Consider the following 18,740-nt stretch of genomic DNA (forward strand, 5'->3'; position numbering starts at 1 on the left):
CTGCTCAAGCTGCATGTCTGTGTGCAGAACTAGCCAATCAAATTTTTAGGGAGACCTTTCCAGCCTTTCACTCAAGGAGAAAGAAGCTTGATCTTGGTGGGGGGAGGGGGTGGGCCAAAGGCAATGTGGAAAAATTTCCCAAAGATATTTCCATACAATATACCCCCAAAAAGAAAAAAGACTGTCAAAGGATGAAAATGAAAACACATTTTCACCATGAGTGTTTAAAAAAAACATATCTTGCCCTCACCCCCCCCCCCCTCCCCCTTCAATTATTTTCTGAAGATACTGGCTGGTAATCGTGTGCAGTTAACAGAATCTTATCGTGATAAGTAGTAACCATGGTAACCTAAAGGTTGCTGGGAAGTGAAGTTATGATGGCTCTCACTGAAGGGTAGTGGGATGAGAATTTGGTTTCTGCCCCTCTGCCCCATCCCCATGGTCTTTATTGACGAGACAGTGCGATATGGTTCTAGAAAACCCGCTCACGATCGACTCTGATCCCAAATGTATGGCCTGAGTTTGTCTCTCGGTTGACTGAAAAGTTTCCCATTATTAGCTTTTCCGTTAGTAAAAAATGACAACCTTCACAGTTAACAATAATGTAATTTTTTTAACGCTTTTTGTATGTAGGTTTAGAGATCGCTGTTTATATATGTGGCGCATTGATATTTTTGTTTGCTTTTTACTGAATTTTTCTTTTTTCACTTGTGCAAACGAGTCTTCATGGAGACTCCGATATGAAAATAGTCACTCACTAACTGAGAGGTAGACACTGTAGTAATTAATCGTCCCGAACTCGCCCGAGCGCGAAACCACTGCGCATAGTGACTTTGTTAAATGCTAAACATCGTTGCTTTAAATATAACCTTGCAAGCGAAAAAAGAAAACTTTCTTTTTCAGACACAAACCTGGTGCAAGACAAAAACCGTGATTGAATTCAAGTACGTTATGTAAACATTGGCGGCTGGATCTATCTGAAGAGGACGAAAATAATCCCTGCTTTTCTGACAAAGGAAAACTTGTGAAATTCACTGCCGCCTATGTTTATTTTCCATCAGTCAAAAAGACTTGCGGTCGCATAAAATGCGTTCTGAGGTATTTTCGTTCCGAGGCAGACAACTTAGAGGTTTGGTATCAGGTGCAAGCGGGAGAAAACCCTGTAAGCAAAAATAATTACGTTAAAATGCAAATGTTTATTGAGCAGTTGTGAGGCGAAACGTGACATAAGGATGGAAAATAATGAAATTTGGCTTGTGTAGTTGAAGAAAGATTGGATCACCGCGTCTAAATTTGACGAATTTTGGAAACGAAAATTCGATAAACGCAGGATGCTATTTTGTGCTGTTTCTAAAGACTATCTATGCATTTATTATTCTGCGGAGTTCGATAGTTTCCAGAGTTCTGGATCTCAGCCACTTTTTCGAAAGCTTGGCCTGTGGGATAAGCGCAACCTACCATTGCTGAAAGTTCCCAACCATGTTTCATCTCTAGATTATTGTGCGAGCATGCACGAGTTGGCCGTAGGTATTCCTTTATTTTCCTTTTGAAGTGAAACCAATCACTTTCTTTATCATTGAAACTAAAAACGGAAAATCGCTTTCTCCAAGAATATGTCTCAGTTAATTTGAACAGCTGGCAAATGACGTCATGCACTAGGATCTCTAACATGGAGAAAGAGGGAAAAAAAAGGGCAAAAAGAAAACAGAAATTATGAAACACAAATTGTGGTTATCCGCAATTTAACCCTTTGTAAATGGAAAAATAGCAGAGAGCGGAGATGTCCATGACTTTTCTGCGTATCAACAGTATCAAGGACTGCCAGCGGCGTCACGGGGATAAGATCTATTGTCTATGGTTACTAAACGACGCGAAGGGTACTTTAAAATGTCTTCGTACTTTACAATTCAACTAAAAAAACAAACAGATAGCTGGCTAAAATGCCCCGAAGCAGGTTGTTTCCGAGGTAGACGTCTGTAAGATAAACGATGTTTGATATCTGAAACCATTTCCTGAGTTTGCGCTGTGGCTGAATGTAAACGGATTCTTTTTTATGCATCCGCACTTAGATGCAAATGTAATTGAGAGATGCTTGTGCTCTTTTTTTTTTTCGGTCACCTTCAGCTTTTACAAGAGCTGCTTAATTATGCAACGTCCTGTATTGCTTCATACGTTTGAGGTAAGTAGCTGAAGGTTACGATATTAAATATTTTTAGAAGTTTCCGAAATTCCTCCTACTATCGAGAAAAGAAGATTTTTTTACTGAAGATAACAATCCTAATTCACTTTAGCAGACAGCACATAATTAATCGTTTTCTTCCAGAGAAACGCACTTCGAGCAATTACCGACGTAGATGTGAACATCGATGAAACCGCTTGAAACTGTCACTGGAGTTGGCACCGAATCAGAGAAGCTTCGGAATTACACGAACGTGCTCCATCTAAAAAGAGGTAAATACAAGCATGTATACACGCTTGAAATAATCCGTCCGTTTACTAGGGTTCTGCACGTCTCCACGCGTATAAATATCGAAAAAAAATGCAATTAAGCACACGCTAGAAATTCGAAGATAAAAAAGCAGAGTTTAGTAATATACTGGTCCGGTCTCCATATCCGTCTCGTATAAACCTTAGCAGGAGGTTGGAGAGTACGTGACAAAATTTATTATTAAGACAGATTCAAACATTGCAACATGAACAACCAGCAAACAGAATCGGTTTATCTTGGCGGTTATCGGCAACAAATGCGTCCTTAGTTACATGAAGCTAACACCATGCTTTTACAAGTTTAAAATTAAACTATCAACTAATACATAAGCAGGCACAGCAAGTACAGCAAACAGAGCAAATGATGACTAGAACTGACGTTGAAACAAAAGGTGGAGAGGAGAGGTTATGATACACATAGCTATATAGGACAGTAATTAATGATGTTGAATTTCAAGATTAGGGAATGAGCGGCAACGTAATGATCCCGTAAATCATAATCAGAAAGGTAATGATTTCAACTGACGTTGAAACAAAAGGTGGGTAGGAGAGGTTATGATAAACACAGCTATATGGAACAATAACTACTGATGTTGAATTTCAAGATTGGGGAATGAGCGGCAACGTAATGATCCTGTAAATCACATTCAGGATGGTAATGATTTCAGATCCTTTGAGTGCACGTCCTTCTTTCATTTTTAGAAGGTTGTTACACTGGCGAGCAGATTACGAGTGAATCATGCCGCGTTTATTGAATGATATTGGACGTTTAAGTGTCCTGAGTTTGCCAGTACGGTAAACGATAAGAGTTTGCATAACTCATACATGCACGCTCTAACGTATAAAACTACTATGAAGGTTATGAATTTTACCCTCATGGAGCCATTTCTATCGTTCACATCTAAATAGAAAATTTCCCTAACTAATTGTTAAAGGCCGGGTATTGTATTTTATAAGGTTTTGAACATGGAGACACTTCTCAGGATCATAACAGTGATAATACTTATGGTACGTATGCTTTCATCTTGCATGAACTAATCAACACAACCGGAAATGGCAAGGGGACCGTTTTTTGTGTGTGTAATATGAAATGCTCTGATTATTATAAAGTTTACGATAGACGCAATGTGAGACAGTTCATTTAGGGTGACAGCGGACCTTCAACATCAAATGATGTGGGAAAATGACAGATTAATGCAAGTATGTTCAATTCATTGGCATCTTGTTTTCTACACAGCTTCACCATAAACGATCGCAAGTATCTGCTCACTCGCTACGAGGTATGCTCCAAGGACTGCTGTTAAATCTCACACGATTCTAAATAAGCTGTTAGAAGGACAAGATTACAACGTTTTGTGATGTGCGGAATTTTTTCTACAATTGTCTTGCAAAAATAATGTGACAGAGAGGGAATGAGAGAGAGAGAGAGAGAAATAAAAACACGAGAATTCCGACCTTTTTGACAAAAAATGCGGTTTATGATTCTTACAGGGCGCAATGTTCACTGGCATTGGTTGTTAAACGGTTTAGACCCAGACGTGAGGTCAGTAAAGATGCCATCATAATCTTTATTCATCTCTTTAGCTGTTGATTCATTTACTTTTATTTACGCTGTGCCATTTTGATTTGTTTGTTTGTTTATTTGTTTTTTGTCATTTTTCCGTCAACTGTTTTTTAAATGCTCAGTCGTACAAAGAGAGAGATTAGTGCACACATTGGCTGAGAGGAGAGAAGGGATTTTTTCGTGGGATTTTTCATAGTTCACATGACCAGGTACCTCATTTGGCGAGTGAATTTGAAAGGTCACCATATGTCTACACAGAGTGAAAATTCAAACGTGGGATCCATCCACTTCCTTTAGTTCAATGGCAGGGGAGGGAAGTAAGTTTTCTTGAGGTACGTAACAGGAAAGCACTTATGCTGTTTTATTTTCTTCCTTCTCTTTGTTTATGATATATACTTACAGTTTCTCCAGTTCGGTGAGATTTGCAAAAGGACGCTGTCCACGTACCAAGGCAGCAGACTTCTTCGCGGAGCAATCCTACGCGACAGTACCCACTACAAATATCACTGACTGTGATTTCACAATTGCGTTTTGGATGAAAATCCCCGGCCATCATGATGACATCCTACGTAACACAGCTGTATTCACAGCCATCAGCACTGACGGTAATCCGCTTTTCCTATCATTATCAAAGCAGACGGCGGGAAAGATCCATTTTATTTGTGGACAGATGTTGGGCTCCAATGGCGATTCCTTTACCAGGCTAATCATTTCGACGGGACAAATACACTTTGACCAATGGACTCACCTGGCTGCAACTTGCCAAGAGAAAAAAATTAGTCTGTACATTGATGGAGTGGAACAAATAGCCTTAATCGAAAGAAACACCTCTAATTTAATCTTCAACTATCTTTCAAGTATGGCAGAGCAGAGTAGCTTGAACAAGTTGTATTACATTGGAGGTTTGCCATCCAACGGAGGACTTAGCATTAGAAGTGTAAAGTTCTTTGGATCGGTAATGGATCTTCACGTCATTGGAGTAGCATTTACTCCAGACGAGATTTACGACTTATACAAGGGTGAGATAAACATACCGCACTAAGCAACCTTCGTTTGAATGTCGAAAGTAATCCTTGATCTTTTACTGAAATTATCCATTTATTTATGATTATTTTTTTATCTAGCAATGACTGGTTCAAAGACTTCGCAAAATTTTCTCAGCTAATTTTCCATTCTCTAGATGTGACTTGGTTGCACTCAGAGGGTGGAAAAGGTTTATACGTGTTGTGTGATGAACGCCAAAATTCAACTGTGACGATGAATTTTTCGGGAAGGCGAGCGCGATTCGTGAATAAATAAACCAGCGTGACCTCAATTGGGTCTGTATTCATACTAGTGATTAACAATATCGGACGACCGCGGAGCCCAAAATTTAATCACGACTTTGACCTAAGATAGCATTAGACGAAAGGTAATCCTGTTACCAATAAATCGAAACTATAAAAAAAAATAAAAAAGTTAAGCAAAAACTACCCATCGGTTATATCGGTTTTAATGATGAAAAAACAACCAAACAAAAAAAACTGACAACTCGGCGAACAACATCGGGGCGCGAATATGACGTCAACTGTCCTATTACAGTGTTGAATAACAAGAAAGACACATACACTGTCCTTAATTAAAGAGCTCAAATTGGGTTGATAGCCTATTATGTTGTGCTAGGATTTTTTAATAATATTCTTGATTAACAAGGAAACATAACTATATTGGTCAGTCCCACGCTTCATAAACAATTTCTCGTCATCCCATAGATTACGCACTAGTCATAAACGTCACATTAACTGATGCAAAGGGAGACATTGTTAACGTCGAGTGGGAGCCGCCGTCATGTCCGGCAAACATCAAGATGTATTTTGTCCACTACAGGGAAATCGATACCAAAGACTGGAATGCAATTGCTGTTTTTTCAAATGTAACTTCTTATGATCTTCAGCTACAATCCTATAAGGAGTATGAAATTACTGTTACCACGAGAGACATTGATAAAGATATCCCTCGTAAACTATGGAGGGTCAGAACTCAAGGAGGTAGGTCCATGTGAGATCATAAACCCGTTCCTGGGCCCAGTAACGTTGTTGTTGAAAGGGGATAGAGGCCTGAGGAGAAATGTGTCCTGGTGAAGGCTGCAAGATATTGTGGGAGACTTTGTAAAGTCTAAATATTTAGATTGTTTTTTGAGGAACTATGATAAAAAAAGAGTTTTATGTTGAACCAAGATGCTTTGATGCACCGCGCCGTGAAAACTCGCTCCACAACTGAAACTTGTGTAAGGGGGCCGATTTCTGTCGAGATCGCATCGGTTTTTTGGTTGAGCTATTTAATTTATTTTTATTTACTAGCGTCTAAGTATAAGATAAATAAATAATTAACGAAATAAATACAATGAATTTGTGAAGCCAGATATTAATTTATGTGCCTTTTTTATGCTGCGGGCGTCTTTTCGTTTTTACCTTTGTAGATTGCTAATTAAATTGATTCCCCTTGTTTTACAAAAGCGAGTTACAGGCCTTCATTTTAGGTTACATAATAGGTGTAACACAATAAAAACTCGCCTTTCACCACTGATGTGGACAGCTGTAACAATTATTTATTTAACTGATTGTCTTTCAGTTAACCAAACCATTCTAGTAAATCCTGACGAGCAAAATAACAGCACCAGTTACAAAGACAATAAAAGATTAAAAGCTCTAATAATCACTGGGAGTGTCGCAGCTGTGTTTGCGGTAGCTGTCGGCTTGTTTTGCTACAGAAGGAGACAACTTCGTTCTGTTTTGGAGCAAAGGTTTGCAAGATAAATACTTCACACCATTTAAGCCCGGTGGCTCAGTTAATATAGCGCCCATTTAGTATCTTGGATGGGCAGGTTCGAACCTCGTCGAAGTCTTAACTTGTTCTAGACATCTTCTCGATTCAGTTTCTTTACTTGCAATTAATTTGTGAGGATCACATCGTGATTTAGTTTAACTTTATTATCGTTAATTTTGCTTTCCATATGTTTAGACCGCTTTCAAAGTCAAAATCTAAAATCGTTCACTTATTGCAATCGGAAGTGATCCCTGAGAGGGTAACTCTGTTAGAGGAACTGGGACAGGGAGCTTTTGGAAAAGTTCACAAAGGAGTCTTGAGAGAGTTACCAAAATCTGAAGTCTTCTATAAACCAAAGAGGGAAAGAATCAACGAAGTGAGCAGAGAAACTGTTGTTGCTGTCAAAGTGTTACTTGGTAAGAGGATACATCACATTTGAGATAGGCATTTGAATTGAAACGGGAGTAATGTTATAACAGAGCCACGTCCAGATTTCAGCGCGCGCGATTGTGGCCTGAGGCCTTTGGAAATGGTTGGCCATTCGAACTTAAAATGCTTGAACATTTTTTTCAGTACGTCTGAGGCCAATTAGCGGAGCTCTTATACGGGCAAACTGCAAGGTGCTCGAAAGGAAAGAGGTTAAGAATTCCGAAAAAAAGGGCGATATAAGTGAGATAGAGGGAAAATGGTACATACCTAATTATTTTTTAATGGTGTTGGAAGGAGGGTGGAGGGAGGGGGGGGGAGGGGTTTGCAGGAGGGAGAAGGTAGTAGCATTGAAAAGGAAGGGTTTTAACACTTCATGTCACATGGGGTACTTTTGTGTACACCTTGAAAATTTTGTTTAATCGCGTTTAACTCTTATTCAGATACAGCGAGCAAGGACGATAAAAAACAGTTTCTGCAAGAAATTGAATTTATGAAGAAAATTGGTTCTCACAGGAATGTGCTAAGCATGATTGGCTACTGGGAAAGGTCAGGACCAATTATGCTTATCCTCGAGTATGTTCCGCATGGAGATCTTCTTCGGTGGCTACGAAACAAAAGACAGGTAAACAACACTCTCCCATGGTGCCTCCATATGTCTATAAGATACCGTTAGGATACCGCTTGGATCCAAGATGTGACTCAGGGTGGGATACACGAGCGATCCCCTCAGGTTTACCGCTGATATCGCGGTGATGGTAGAAGTGGGCCTTTTGGGCGCAATCCCAGTGCTATGCAAAGAGGTAGGCCTGTCGCGATTGTACTCGGCAACTTTTGGCGTTCAAGGCAATTTTTGCAGTATTAGAAACCTCAAGCAATTATTTCTTTTTTGGCAACTTATCAAAAAAATCAACGATTACATAAAAACTTCAATTTGTGCGAATTTCTTTAATGCTTCGCAGGCCTATTATCTAATATTAAAATGGTTTTCATCGTTAATTTATTTTTCATGAACGGAAATGGATAGTTAAAAGTCGCCTTTATTTGCGAACAACTCTTGGAAGCTAGGTTTATTATTGTAGAGAACGAAAACTATAAGAATATATCAAGAAATTTAGGAGGCAACTTTTGAAATTTAGGTAGCAACTTCTTGGATTTTTGGCAATTTGCTAGAAATTTTTTGGAACTCCAGTCAGTAACTTTCCAGCATTTTACGAGTGCAATAGGGACAGGCCTACAAAGAAGTAAATTTACAGCTCCGGGCAGGATCCCGAAACGATCCTGGGATGTACACCGTGGATATTGCGGCGATACTCCGGGTGAGATCCCGGAAACCCTCCTCACCAACATGAGAATTATTCTCTCGCCAATGGTGAACATATTTTGCCAACCATTTTTTTTCTTGCTCCTCTCATTTCTACTTAGTATATTTCTTCGCATCAATATGCCGTAAGCGACCAAACTCCGTTTACTTGTGAACAGCGAAACAATGGGGCAACACGAATAATTGGCATGCCAAGGAGAATTCAGTTGATAGAAGATGATAAAGAAACTCGCTTGAATGAAAACGCAATTTCATTGGATTCCGAGAAAACTGAGAAAAATGCGATCCGTCTTAGCGAGGTGAACATCAGCTTTTCCCTTGGCAATGAACAACACGGAAATAATAATGAAGGCCTTTCCGCCGAAGATCTTCTTTGCTTTGCGTGGCAAATAACTCAGGGAATGGTGAGAAACCTTGAAATTCTTGTAAATACAGTGAAGTATGGTAAATGATCAATGTCTAAAGTCTAGCATTTTGGAAATGTTTTCACTGTTGAATAAGAACAAATGTTAGAAATGTTAAGGTATGGTTTTATGACATAGACGACAGATCTTGCTCTATGAATTTATGAGAATGGGATTAGTGTTATATTGGCACTACAAGAGTGGCCTGTTTCTTTCTTTCTGAGACTTAGAATGAGAGTTTTTTTTGGAGATGAAGTTAAAAAAATGATTCTATTAATTTTTTCCATCAACGCTTTTGGTCAAAATGGTTTTGTTAGTGTTTGATTATATCTCAAAAAGGGAGCAAACTCATTGATTACAAACAATCAGCACCAAATACTGACATTTTTACTGCCATGCTAAAAACAACCGCCAAGTCTAACGCCTTCTCTTCAACGAAACGCACTCTCAGGATTACTTGGCCAGCAGAGGATTTGTTCATCGTGATCTGGCTGCCCGTAATGTTCTTCTCGGTGAGGGCAGAACTGTTAAAATTGCTGACTTTGGACTGTTACGTCGCACGTATGGTGAAATATACGAAGTGAACCAGATGAAAAAACTGCCAATCAAATGGTCAGCACCGGAAGCGCTATTTTACGGCAGATGTACCTCCAAAAGTGACGTGTAGGTATTTAGCTTGAGGTCTCAAATCGCAGGTCTTTAGTTTATTACAACTAATGAAACGTTTCAATTTTTTTTCATTTAGCAAAATAAATAAATACTCAATTAATAATTACTTTAGGCAAGCATGCTCGCGACACATAAGTACAGGTACAGCGAATGCAGCTTTGCGTAAATTCGGCTGCATATCAGTGAAATTAATTAAAAGTATAATCTTTTTTTGATCAAATAAATTACTTTTTAGGTGGTCTTTCGGAGTTCTGTTGTGGGAAATGGCTACTATGGGTACGTAAGAGATTGTTTGTGATTGTGCCTTACGATAGAACGTTAACTATTACACACGTTGAGGAGATTATTTATCGTTCTTATGGAAGATCTAACAAAAACAGCATTTATACCTTTTTTTCGAAAATTATTATTTTTAAGATGGAATTTTTTCAAACTGAGTTCCCAGTTTTCTTCGAAAATCAAGTATCTTGGACTATGGGGTTTTCGTTTCAATTAGCTCACTTTTCCTGTGTCCACAGGGAGTGATATATATTACAATCATATTATAAAATTTAAAAAAAAAACGATCTCTGGCTAAAACTTTTAAAAAATACGAGCTTTCGGCTGTTTGCGCTACAGCCTTCAACGGGTAAAATGATAAAAAGGTAAGAAATACTAGGTGTGAAGTACAAAGTAAAAAATTAAAAATGCTGATAACTAAGAATGTTTGTTAAAAAGAATGTTGTATTGTCCGGGCAAAGGACAGGAATTGTTGTCCGCATTGGGGGTTAACTTGGAATGCCACGCTTCTAGTGTTTTTCTTGTTCTAATACCGCCTTTGTCAATAATAGATGCATTATCAAAGTCTATTGTGTGACTATTGGCCCAGACGTGATTGGCAATTCTTGAGCCTTTTGCCGCGGTTTTCACATTTCTGAGGTGTTCTTTCTTTCTTGTGTTGAAGGCCCTGCCAGTCTCACCAATATAACACCATGAACAGTCACCACAAGGAATTTTATAAACAACATTTGTTTGCGATTCCAACGATGGTCGAAATTTTGGAGCCGGGAACTGTTGTTGGAGGGTGATGAGTGGTTTGTTCACCACTGTGATATCGTGTTTTTTGAGGACACGAGTCAGAGGTTCTGTTACGCCTTTAATGTATGGAAGAGAGGCGAACGACTTGCGTGATTCGGACGCCTCGACCATCTTGAAAAATGTGCCAACAAGTTCCTCCGGGGACAACACTGTTGAGCGTCGGGTTTTTTTGACCTGGATGTTTTTAATGAAATTCGATGGATAACCATTAGATTCAAGTGCTGAATAAATTCGGTTAAGTTCTCGTTCTTTTCCTTCGGAGGAGTTGGGTAGCTTTAGGGCTCTGTGTAGAAGAGTTGCTGCTGTGCTGGCCTTGTGTTTATTATCATGGTGAGAATTGTAGTCTAGATATCTGTCCGTGTGCGTAGGCTTTCTGTAAACATCGACAGCGATGGTGCCATTTCTACGGGTGACCAAAGTGTCGAGAAAGGAGATCTTATTGTCACTTTCAATTTCGATGGTGAAAGAGATGTTGGCGTCAATTGAATTTAATGTGTCATGGAAAGCTGGCACATTGTCTTTTTTGATGATGCAGAAGCTATCATCGACATAACGTTTCCAGATTTTAGGAGGGACGGATAAACTGTTAATCGCACTTTCCTCGATTTCTTCCATACAGAGATTGGCCACTACAGGGCTAACTGGACTGCCCATAGCGCATCCGTGTACTTGTTTATAGACTCTGTCATTAAACATAAAATAGTTGTTGGACAGGGTAAATTGGAGGAGTGATATTATGTCATTGATGTCCAAATTTGTTCTGGATGGAAGAGAGGCATCCTGTTCCAGTTTGATCTTGATGTAATCACATGCTTTGTCAACAGGGATCGCAGTGAACAGCGATACAACATCGAAGGAAACCAAGACTTCGTTCTCGTCGATCTTGATGTCAGATATTTCTTTGGAAAACTGCAAGGAATTGGCAACAGAGTATCCGTTACGGTTTTGAATTGGAGATAGAATATCCGTTAGAAACTTGGACGTGTTGTAGAGGGCTGAGCCCATACAGGTGACAATGGGTCTTAGTGGGTTCCCTTCTTTGTGGTGTTTAACTGAGCCGCGGATCGCTGGTGGTGTGCCGTCTAGAAGCGTGGCATTCCAAGTTAACCCCCAATGCGGACAACAATTCCTGTCCTTTGCCCGGACAATACAACATTCTTTTAACAAACATTCTTAGTTATCAGCATTTTTAATTTTTTACTTTGTACTTCACACCTAGTATTTCTTACCTTTTTATCATTTTACCCGTTGAAGGCTGTAGCGCAAACAGCCGAAAGCTCGTATTTTTTAAAAGTTTTAGCCAGAGATCGTTTTTTTAAATTTTACAAGATGTTTTATCCTGGCTGCGGCCCCTCTATCTTTTCACAATCATATTATACTTTATAATTAAACTTTCAACTCCGAATATTGCATTTCTAGTGTTCTGATTGGTTCACTCAACTCCGGTTATCAGCTCATATTCCGAGTCACCTAATATGGAAATGTATGACCCAACTGTTGCGGAAAGGAAAAAAGGCGTTAAATATCCAAACATTTCGGATTCAATCAATTTTTCCAAAAACATTTTGGATACGAGATCGGTTATGGCTATCTCGGCGCCACGCGCCTCGTTGGCTATTTACCAACTTATATCCAATGCACGCTAATGGAATAATTGTTAAGTATTGGTTTATTTCATCAATTGAAAGTTTCTTCAGTTGAGGTAGGAACTCATTGTGATGGTATAGCTGCGATCAAAAGTGATGAAGCGTAAATAACTTTTGAAATAGTGGTGCAAGACGAGTTGGAAGACATTAAACTGTAATTATCAGAAGATATGAGAAGAGTGTAGCTGTGTAGTAGAGTTGGATCTTAATAAGTCTTGTGGTATTTTGTTAACTGATCCGTTATGTATACAAAAGGTGGCATTCCATATCCTGGCATTAGCAATAAAGAGGTATACAATCTTCTCAAGACTGGATATCGGATGGACAAACCTGACATGTGTTCTGACGAAATGTGAGTAACTTTGCCTATGGTTGTATGTTTAAGAATCACTTTTAATGACAGATGTCAAAGTTACCTCGCCAGTTTGCTTTACATTTAACTGGAAGACTGCTTCAAGACACCACAGAGCATTGTAAGTTATGTTTTTACTTGAAAGTCAAAGACTCTCTTTGCCGGTCATTGAGAAGCCATATGAAGCCTTCAGCGATAATCGTATGAGTCAAAATTTATATGTGTTATATGAAGAAAATCCCCTTTTTAAGCGTTTATTTGCTCGAAATCTAAGATAAACTATTTTCCGTTTTGATGCCGAGTCCCAGCGACCCAAATGTTATTTCCCAGGGAAAACTCGGCAGATGTCAGTTCACTTTCCAATTAAAGCTTCAGGCTCCACAATAAGTATAAGTACTTTTATCTCATCAGATACAAGTTAATGCTGGAATGCTGGAAGGAAGATCCTTGCGAAAGACCGACATTCAGGGACGTGATTAAAACGCTGGAAGAAATGATGACTAAAGACACTCCTTATTACGACTTCGACAAACTGGACGAGAATGATGCTTGTTACGAACAATTCATTTCTGACAGCAGTGACACTTGCGATCCAGATACTCGGTTATAATTTGCTAGTTTCAAATAATGCAAATGAGCTAAATCTTCAAGGGGTGCATCATGCCGGAGCGTCCGCCCTTCCCCCCCCCCCCTCCCGTCCCCCCTCCAGACGGCACACCATTTCATTAACATCAAGCATTTATCAGGTTTTCCTGACAGTTCAACAGTATTGTTATACTATTTGGACCTATAGGGACTCCCCTTAGGTAGCCCTGATGTTTAACGGTTGTCACCCCCCTAGAACAGCCATGTATGTTTAGTGAAAGTACTAGTACTATGAGTCTCAAGCTAGTTCAACTGCTAAGGTAATTACGATATAAAATGAACTTAATTCTCGGCTCTGTGATTGGGCGTTGCATAGAGGGCACTTGTTGTTCAGAATGACGTAATAAGAAAGTTATATTTTTCCTCATTTGTGTATTCATATCGTATATCAAAGTAATTTCTGATCTATAACCAAATAGACAAATGGAAAAGAAGAAATGTTTTTGATGCTTTTATCTTCCTCTAGAGCTAAATTCCCTACATGAGAAATCTTGTCATTACTTATCATTAATTAATTTGCACGAAAAAAGCATCTTGCGCTATTTGTAATTTTCCCCCATGTTACATGAAAAATGCTCTAGTTTTCAGCCAATCAGAAGTGCGTGTTTTTTTCCAAGTACATTACTACAATAATAAATGAAAGAAAATGATAATGCACCAAACCAGTGTGGTGTCCCCTCCCCCATTAGTGTAAATTGTCCTGGGCAACACACAACCACAATGTGTAACTCTGTTATCAACACTACTTTCCCCAAAAGGATTGATATTGCATTACAGCTGATAATGAGCATCCAGGAAAACATTCTTGAAAAGTACAAGAGCAATTCTGATGTCACTCAAAGGGAAGATACTTGACTCCAATACCTAAAAAGATTTGTTGTAATAAAAGTGAGACTTGGTAACATACAATTTTTAAAATGCTACTCTAGTTTGACAGCTCAAATTTTGATGACTTCTTACTGCGCCTATAACAAGTTCATGAATACAGCAAAGGAAACAAGCTAATGAAATGACGGACTCTTTTGGAAAAAGCCACACAAGAAAAGAGTCATATTCTTTCACCACATTTCTTTTTGAATCTTTATTTGGAAGAGAAAATTGCAAAATAAAGATTACTTCAGAGACATTAAGGTGACTATGAAATATTACCACTAAGTACAATGTAATGTATGGTGTACCACTAGCCTTCAGCGAGACATGTTCAGAATGTGTTGACTGAAGTACCTTACAATGACATGCAAACCCTGAAGTTCAAAGCTAACCTAACAATTGCACTTTTCCAATGAAGAAATGTAAAATGGTTTCCGTGTTCACATAGCCTGATGTAAACACGCGGGAGGTTGGGAGAACATGAGATAAGCATTGGAAACCACAACGCGAATGTAAAATGTAAAAGACATCCAAAGTAAAAAAAATAAAATGGAGTGGAACAAAATTTTCAAGCATTTTGAACTTGACGAAATTGTCATCACATTTACTGAGAGGTCTCTAGCAAGAGTAATTGTAGCATAAAAAAGAGACCTTCTATGACAAGTCTTGAACACAACTGCTCATAAATTAATGAAATGTGCCATAAATAATAACACTGAAGCACATTTTTCATTCTTTAAAGTTTATAATAAGCCCAATTAGTAATGCTACAGATCATAACATTTAAATGAATAGTGTTAATCACATCACACTCCAGCATATTTCATAAACGTGTCACATAAAATTTTCATTTTAAATAATACAGTATTTACACAGATAAAGATACCATCTTAGTATCCACACAGTAGTTACAATGGAAAGTTACAATAGTAACCATAACATCTTGGTTAGGCATATATCATTTCAAAGCTTTAACATTCCCATTCCCCCCCCCCCCCCCAGATAACCCCAGGGCATTTCAACTTGTGAAGATTGACTTGTTCAAATTCCTTTCTTCAAGTCCCAACCCAAATGACAGATTTAATGGTCTATTTTTTGTACAAGGCAAAATCAGCAACTGTACTTCTCTACACACACACTGTAGACCAAGCTTCAAAACCAAGACCTTGTAAACCTATCTCTTCTGAGCCATTCCCATGCAAAGGTGAACTTTCTACTTTTAAACATATCCACATTTAAAGATAAAATATTTGTAATCAGCTGGAAAGACTTGGCACTTCAGGTTTGAATTCCCCTCCTGGGAAAAGATAATGGTCAAATGCCTGTATATTTCCTAAGGGGGTGGGGGGGAGGATGTTAAAACCTCAAATTGATTGGCAGGAACACTAATTCTACCACATTTGAAGGCACTCCAAAAAATTACAATTATGTTCTTCACTTGTTTGATTGTGACCGTAATTTTATCAAAAGCAAAAGATCAAGAGAAAGGTGGTAAGGAAAGAGGGGTGAAGGGGCTTACTAGTGGGAACACTACTATTTAAGGGTAGTAAGGTAGTTTATCAATTGCCAAACCTACAGAACATCCTGTTATACTTGGAAGTAGAATACTTTTTAAAGTATTGTAAAGTATTGATCTCAATAGTAATTCTCCTTACTGTCTGCTATATTGTTCTTGTGACGTTAGTTTGGAGACTTTGGTATTGGATCAACTAATAATTCCCTGATTAATATTTTTCTTCATTCTCATCACTTGTCTGCTTGATATTGTATTGATATTGTAAGGAGAAATTCCATCTTGGTCACTCATGGGAGTTAAGGATTAAGACTAAAATATAGTTTCTGTTTACAAAAATATCGGTGTCTCACAAATTAAGTGGCTTACTAGCAACAGAAGATTATGAGCAGGATTCAAAGTCATCTATCTGTACCTTGCTTCCAGGAGCTCATCAAGGCTATCATCTCCTTTCACAATAAGTGTTTTCATTTTACTATTCCTAGCCTCTGAAATGTTTGTTTCATCATCATCTAAGAGAATAACTTCCTCCCTTTTAATTTTCACTTTGTGGTCTTTTTCAATCTGTTGAATCACAGACTGAATGTGCTGTTGTTTTCCTGCATGAAAAAAAGGATTGAAAAATTCATATTATTGTTAAATGATGTTGAAATTATTGTGACATGTTGAGTAATAGAAGCAAACTGCACACAAATGACAAGACCAATTTCTGTTCGACAGCTGGTCACACCTGAGTCTGACTGATAGACTTCAGCAAACACAGAGCTCAGCTAATGCCAAGTGAATGTATTTTAGTGATTAATTCTTAGTCCAGTTGGATGAGATACAGGCCATTAGTCAGTCCTGGATCTCCACTTATCAGGCTGGAAAAGCTCTCACTTACCTACACTCAACCCTCATGCATGAGTATAAGTTAGGAGACAATTCCTCCTCAAACATTTAATTTTTGACACCCTTTTAGCAAATGAATTAAGATATTTTCTTCAGAGAAGCTCATAAACTTTGAACCTTTGCACTCTTTTTATCTATTTATTCCTTCATTTATCTATTTTGATTAAAGTGTAGATTCTTGCCATCATGACTTGGGGGGGGGTGAGATATGGGTATTATTTTGTTCACCCTAAACTCTTTTAAATTTCTCGCATGAGAAAATAAATAAAAATTATCAAAATGACGTGATACCTTCTGAAAGTACTTGCCTACCGCTTCTCTTTGTTCCCTGTTCATTGATATGTTAACGGCCAACGATTAATTACATGTATAGGTTGATGTTAACTTATGTCTTTCTCGGTTTTGAATTTCTACCTGCAATTCTGCTTTTGTTAGTTACTGCATTACAAGTGTTGGTTCGGCACATGTAAAGTTTGACGTTTGAACCGGACACAGAGTTCGCTTACTTAGAAAGAAATCTAGTAATAATCGATCCAAACTGAAATGTAAGTAGTGTCTCGAGTGCGCGGTGTTTTATTTCTACTCTTTTCGATAGCGTAAACAAACCATCGATAACAGAAATTTGCAAATGAATGCAAGTACCTTCCTTCGAAACTCCTTTCACTTCCTTCCATTCTCCATCTGCGCCTCTATAATGTATTCTACTGGTGTCACATTCAGGCAAAGCTTGCTCCATAACCTCACGTATAAGAGAAATCTGCGGCGATTTCGTCACTATCGCTACGTGCAAGTCGCCACAACTCAACGCCGCCTTGAAGAACTGCTTGAAAGACGGCCGCACACGAGGAACAAGACTTTTACTAGAAAATTGCCACACACCGCACGTATGCATATTGATAATCGTTTGATCAAAGTCTACTGCTACTAATTTGATGTTTAACGAAGTAAGCTTTTGAACAATCCTGACATATTTCTCCATTATCTGTAACTAGGTTTAAAGATCGTATGCGATATGCCGTGCTATTTCAGTTGACTGCTGTTACCCAGGTTTCGTTCAGCGGTCAAAATTAACGGATGACAGTTACTTGATATACAAAGGCATGCCGTGTAACGCAAGTAACTTTGAAAATCTTATTCCTTCCTAAAAGCGCAAGAATTGTGAAAGATTACTTTTTGAAAGACTATCACATCGAAATCCTATGATAAAGAAATGTCGAAATCGCTCATCACAGCCCGACCAAGTGAACTGAGACACAGCTGGGATTGACTGGTGGCATTAAAAAAGGGAGATCGGGACTTTGAGACGTGACGTAACAACACTTACGTTACTACAAAGGTAAACAAAAATATCGTCAGTATCCTGTCAAGTGTCTTACTAAACGTGGCAAAGGCGATTCTTGTATTTTTGCGCGACTGTCATATTTTAAAACTTGCTGGTCTGAACGATCAATTCTCAAATTGCCAGAAACATTTTTGAATCGTTGCCATGTTATCCCAAGATGGAAATTTTTAGATTAATCAAATCTTTATTTGGAAAACAGTTTATTGTCTTGCCTTATAACTAATCCAGCCGTTTTTTTTTTCCAGAGCACAGGTAAGAGCTGTGTAACAGATCGTGTCTTCGAAAAAGAAACAATTTAAAAAAAAGGAAATGGCTTTTATAAACTTTACCCCTTATTTCTCACTGTCTTTTGAATTGTTCACAAGAGTTGATACATAATGAAGGAATCTATGAAGTGTTTTTGGTTAATTGTTCCAGTACCGATTCATTACTATAACCAATAAGTCTTGGAAGGTGAAAGCCGTTTCTTGTTTCAAGACAAGTTGGTTTGCACTTTTTTTTTTGGACCTAAATCTCAAATCACGACTAATATTATTTCTACTCAGTCTTGTGGTTGGGCTACTCTCTAACAACCCTCCCCCCCCCTCCGCCCCTTTACCTACCCCAAGTGTATCTTCAATTGTTCCACATAGTTCGCAGAAATCCTTCCACGTTGTGAAAAGGGAGACTGTCCAACATCTGAAAAGGATCATCCCAGCCTGGTATGCGAACGGGGAACTTATGAT

At 38.5% G+C, this 18,740-nt stretch overlaps 2 protein-coding genes across 8 annotated transcripts; one reads left to right on the forward strand and one right to left on the reverse strand.

The window, feature by feature from the left end:
* Positions 1 to 1,244: 1,244 nt before the first annotated feature.
* LOC113679358 (mast/stem cell growth factor receptor-related protein Kit) lies at positions 1,245 to 14,834 on the forward strand. Of its 7 annotated transcripts, none has more exons than XM_089205527.1 (15): positions 1,245 to 1,523; positions 2,324 to 2,451; positions 3,445 to 3,495; positions 3,725 to 3,767; positions 3,979 to 4,030; positions 4,454 to 5,070; positions 5,803 to 6,078; positions 6,662 to 6,833; positions 7,052 to 7,272; positions 7,726 to 7,907; positions 8,708 to 9,010; positions 9,462 to 9,673; positions 9,915 to 9,955; positions 12,658 to 12,754; positions 13,166 to 14,834. In XM_089205527.1, exons 3-15 carry the CDS (start codon positions 3,454 to 3,456, stop codon positions 13,362 to 13,364), a joined length of 2,457 nt encoding a protein of 818 aa, XP_089061653.1. In that variant the 5' UTR covers positions 1,245 to 1,523; positions 2,324 to 2,451; positions 3,445 to 3,453; the 3' UTR covers positions 13,365 to 14,834. The 7 variants fall into 7 exon arrangements, with proteins under 7 accessions (XP_089061653.1, XP_089061652.1, XP_089061651.1 ...); XM_089205526.1 differs by lacking the exon at positions 1,245 to 1,523 and adding an exon at positions 1,927 to 2,179; XM_089205525.1 differs by lacking the exons at positions 1,245 to 1,523; positions 2,324 to 2,451 and adding an exon at positions 2,686 to 3,142.
* On the reverse strand, positions 12,763 to 17,731 carry LOC149046494 (uncharacterized). Its single transcript, XM_089205588.1, has 3 exons — positions 17,316 to 17,731; positions 16,198 to 16,381; positions 12,763 to 14,263 (listed from the first exon to the last, which is right to left on the reverse strand). The coding sequence occupies exons 1-3, from the start codon at positions 17,650 to 17,652 to the stop codon at positions 14,236 to 14,238; spliced, it is 549 nt and encodes a 182-aa protein (XP_089061714.1). The 5' UTR covers positions 17,653 to 17,731; the 3' UTR covers positions 12,763 to 14,235.
* Positions 17,732 to 18,740: the final 1,009 nt, after the last annotated feature.

The sequence above is a fragment of the Pocillopora damicornis genome, chromosome 4 (genome assembly GCF_964200805.1).
Source record: "Pocillopora damicornis chromosome 4, jaPocDami1.2, whole genome shotgun sequence".
In the NCBI taxonomy this organism is placed as follows: domain Eukaryota; kingdom Metazoa; phylum Cnidaria; class Anthozoa; order Scleractinia; family Pocilloporidae; genus Pocillopora; species Pocillopora damicornis.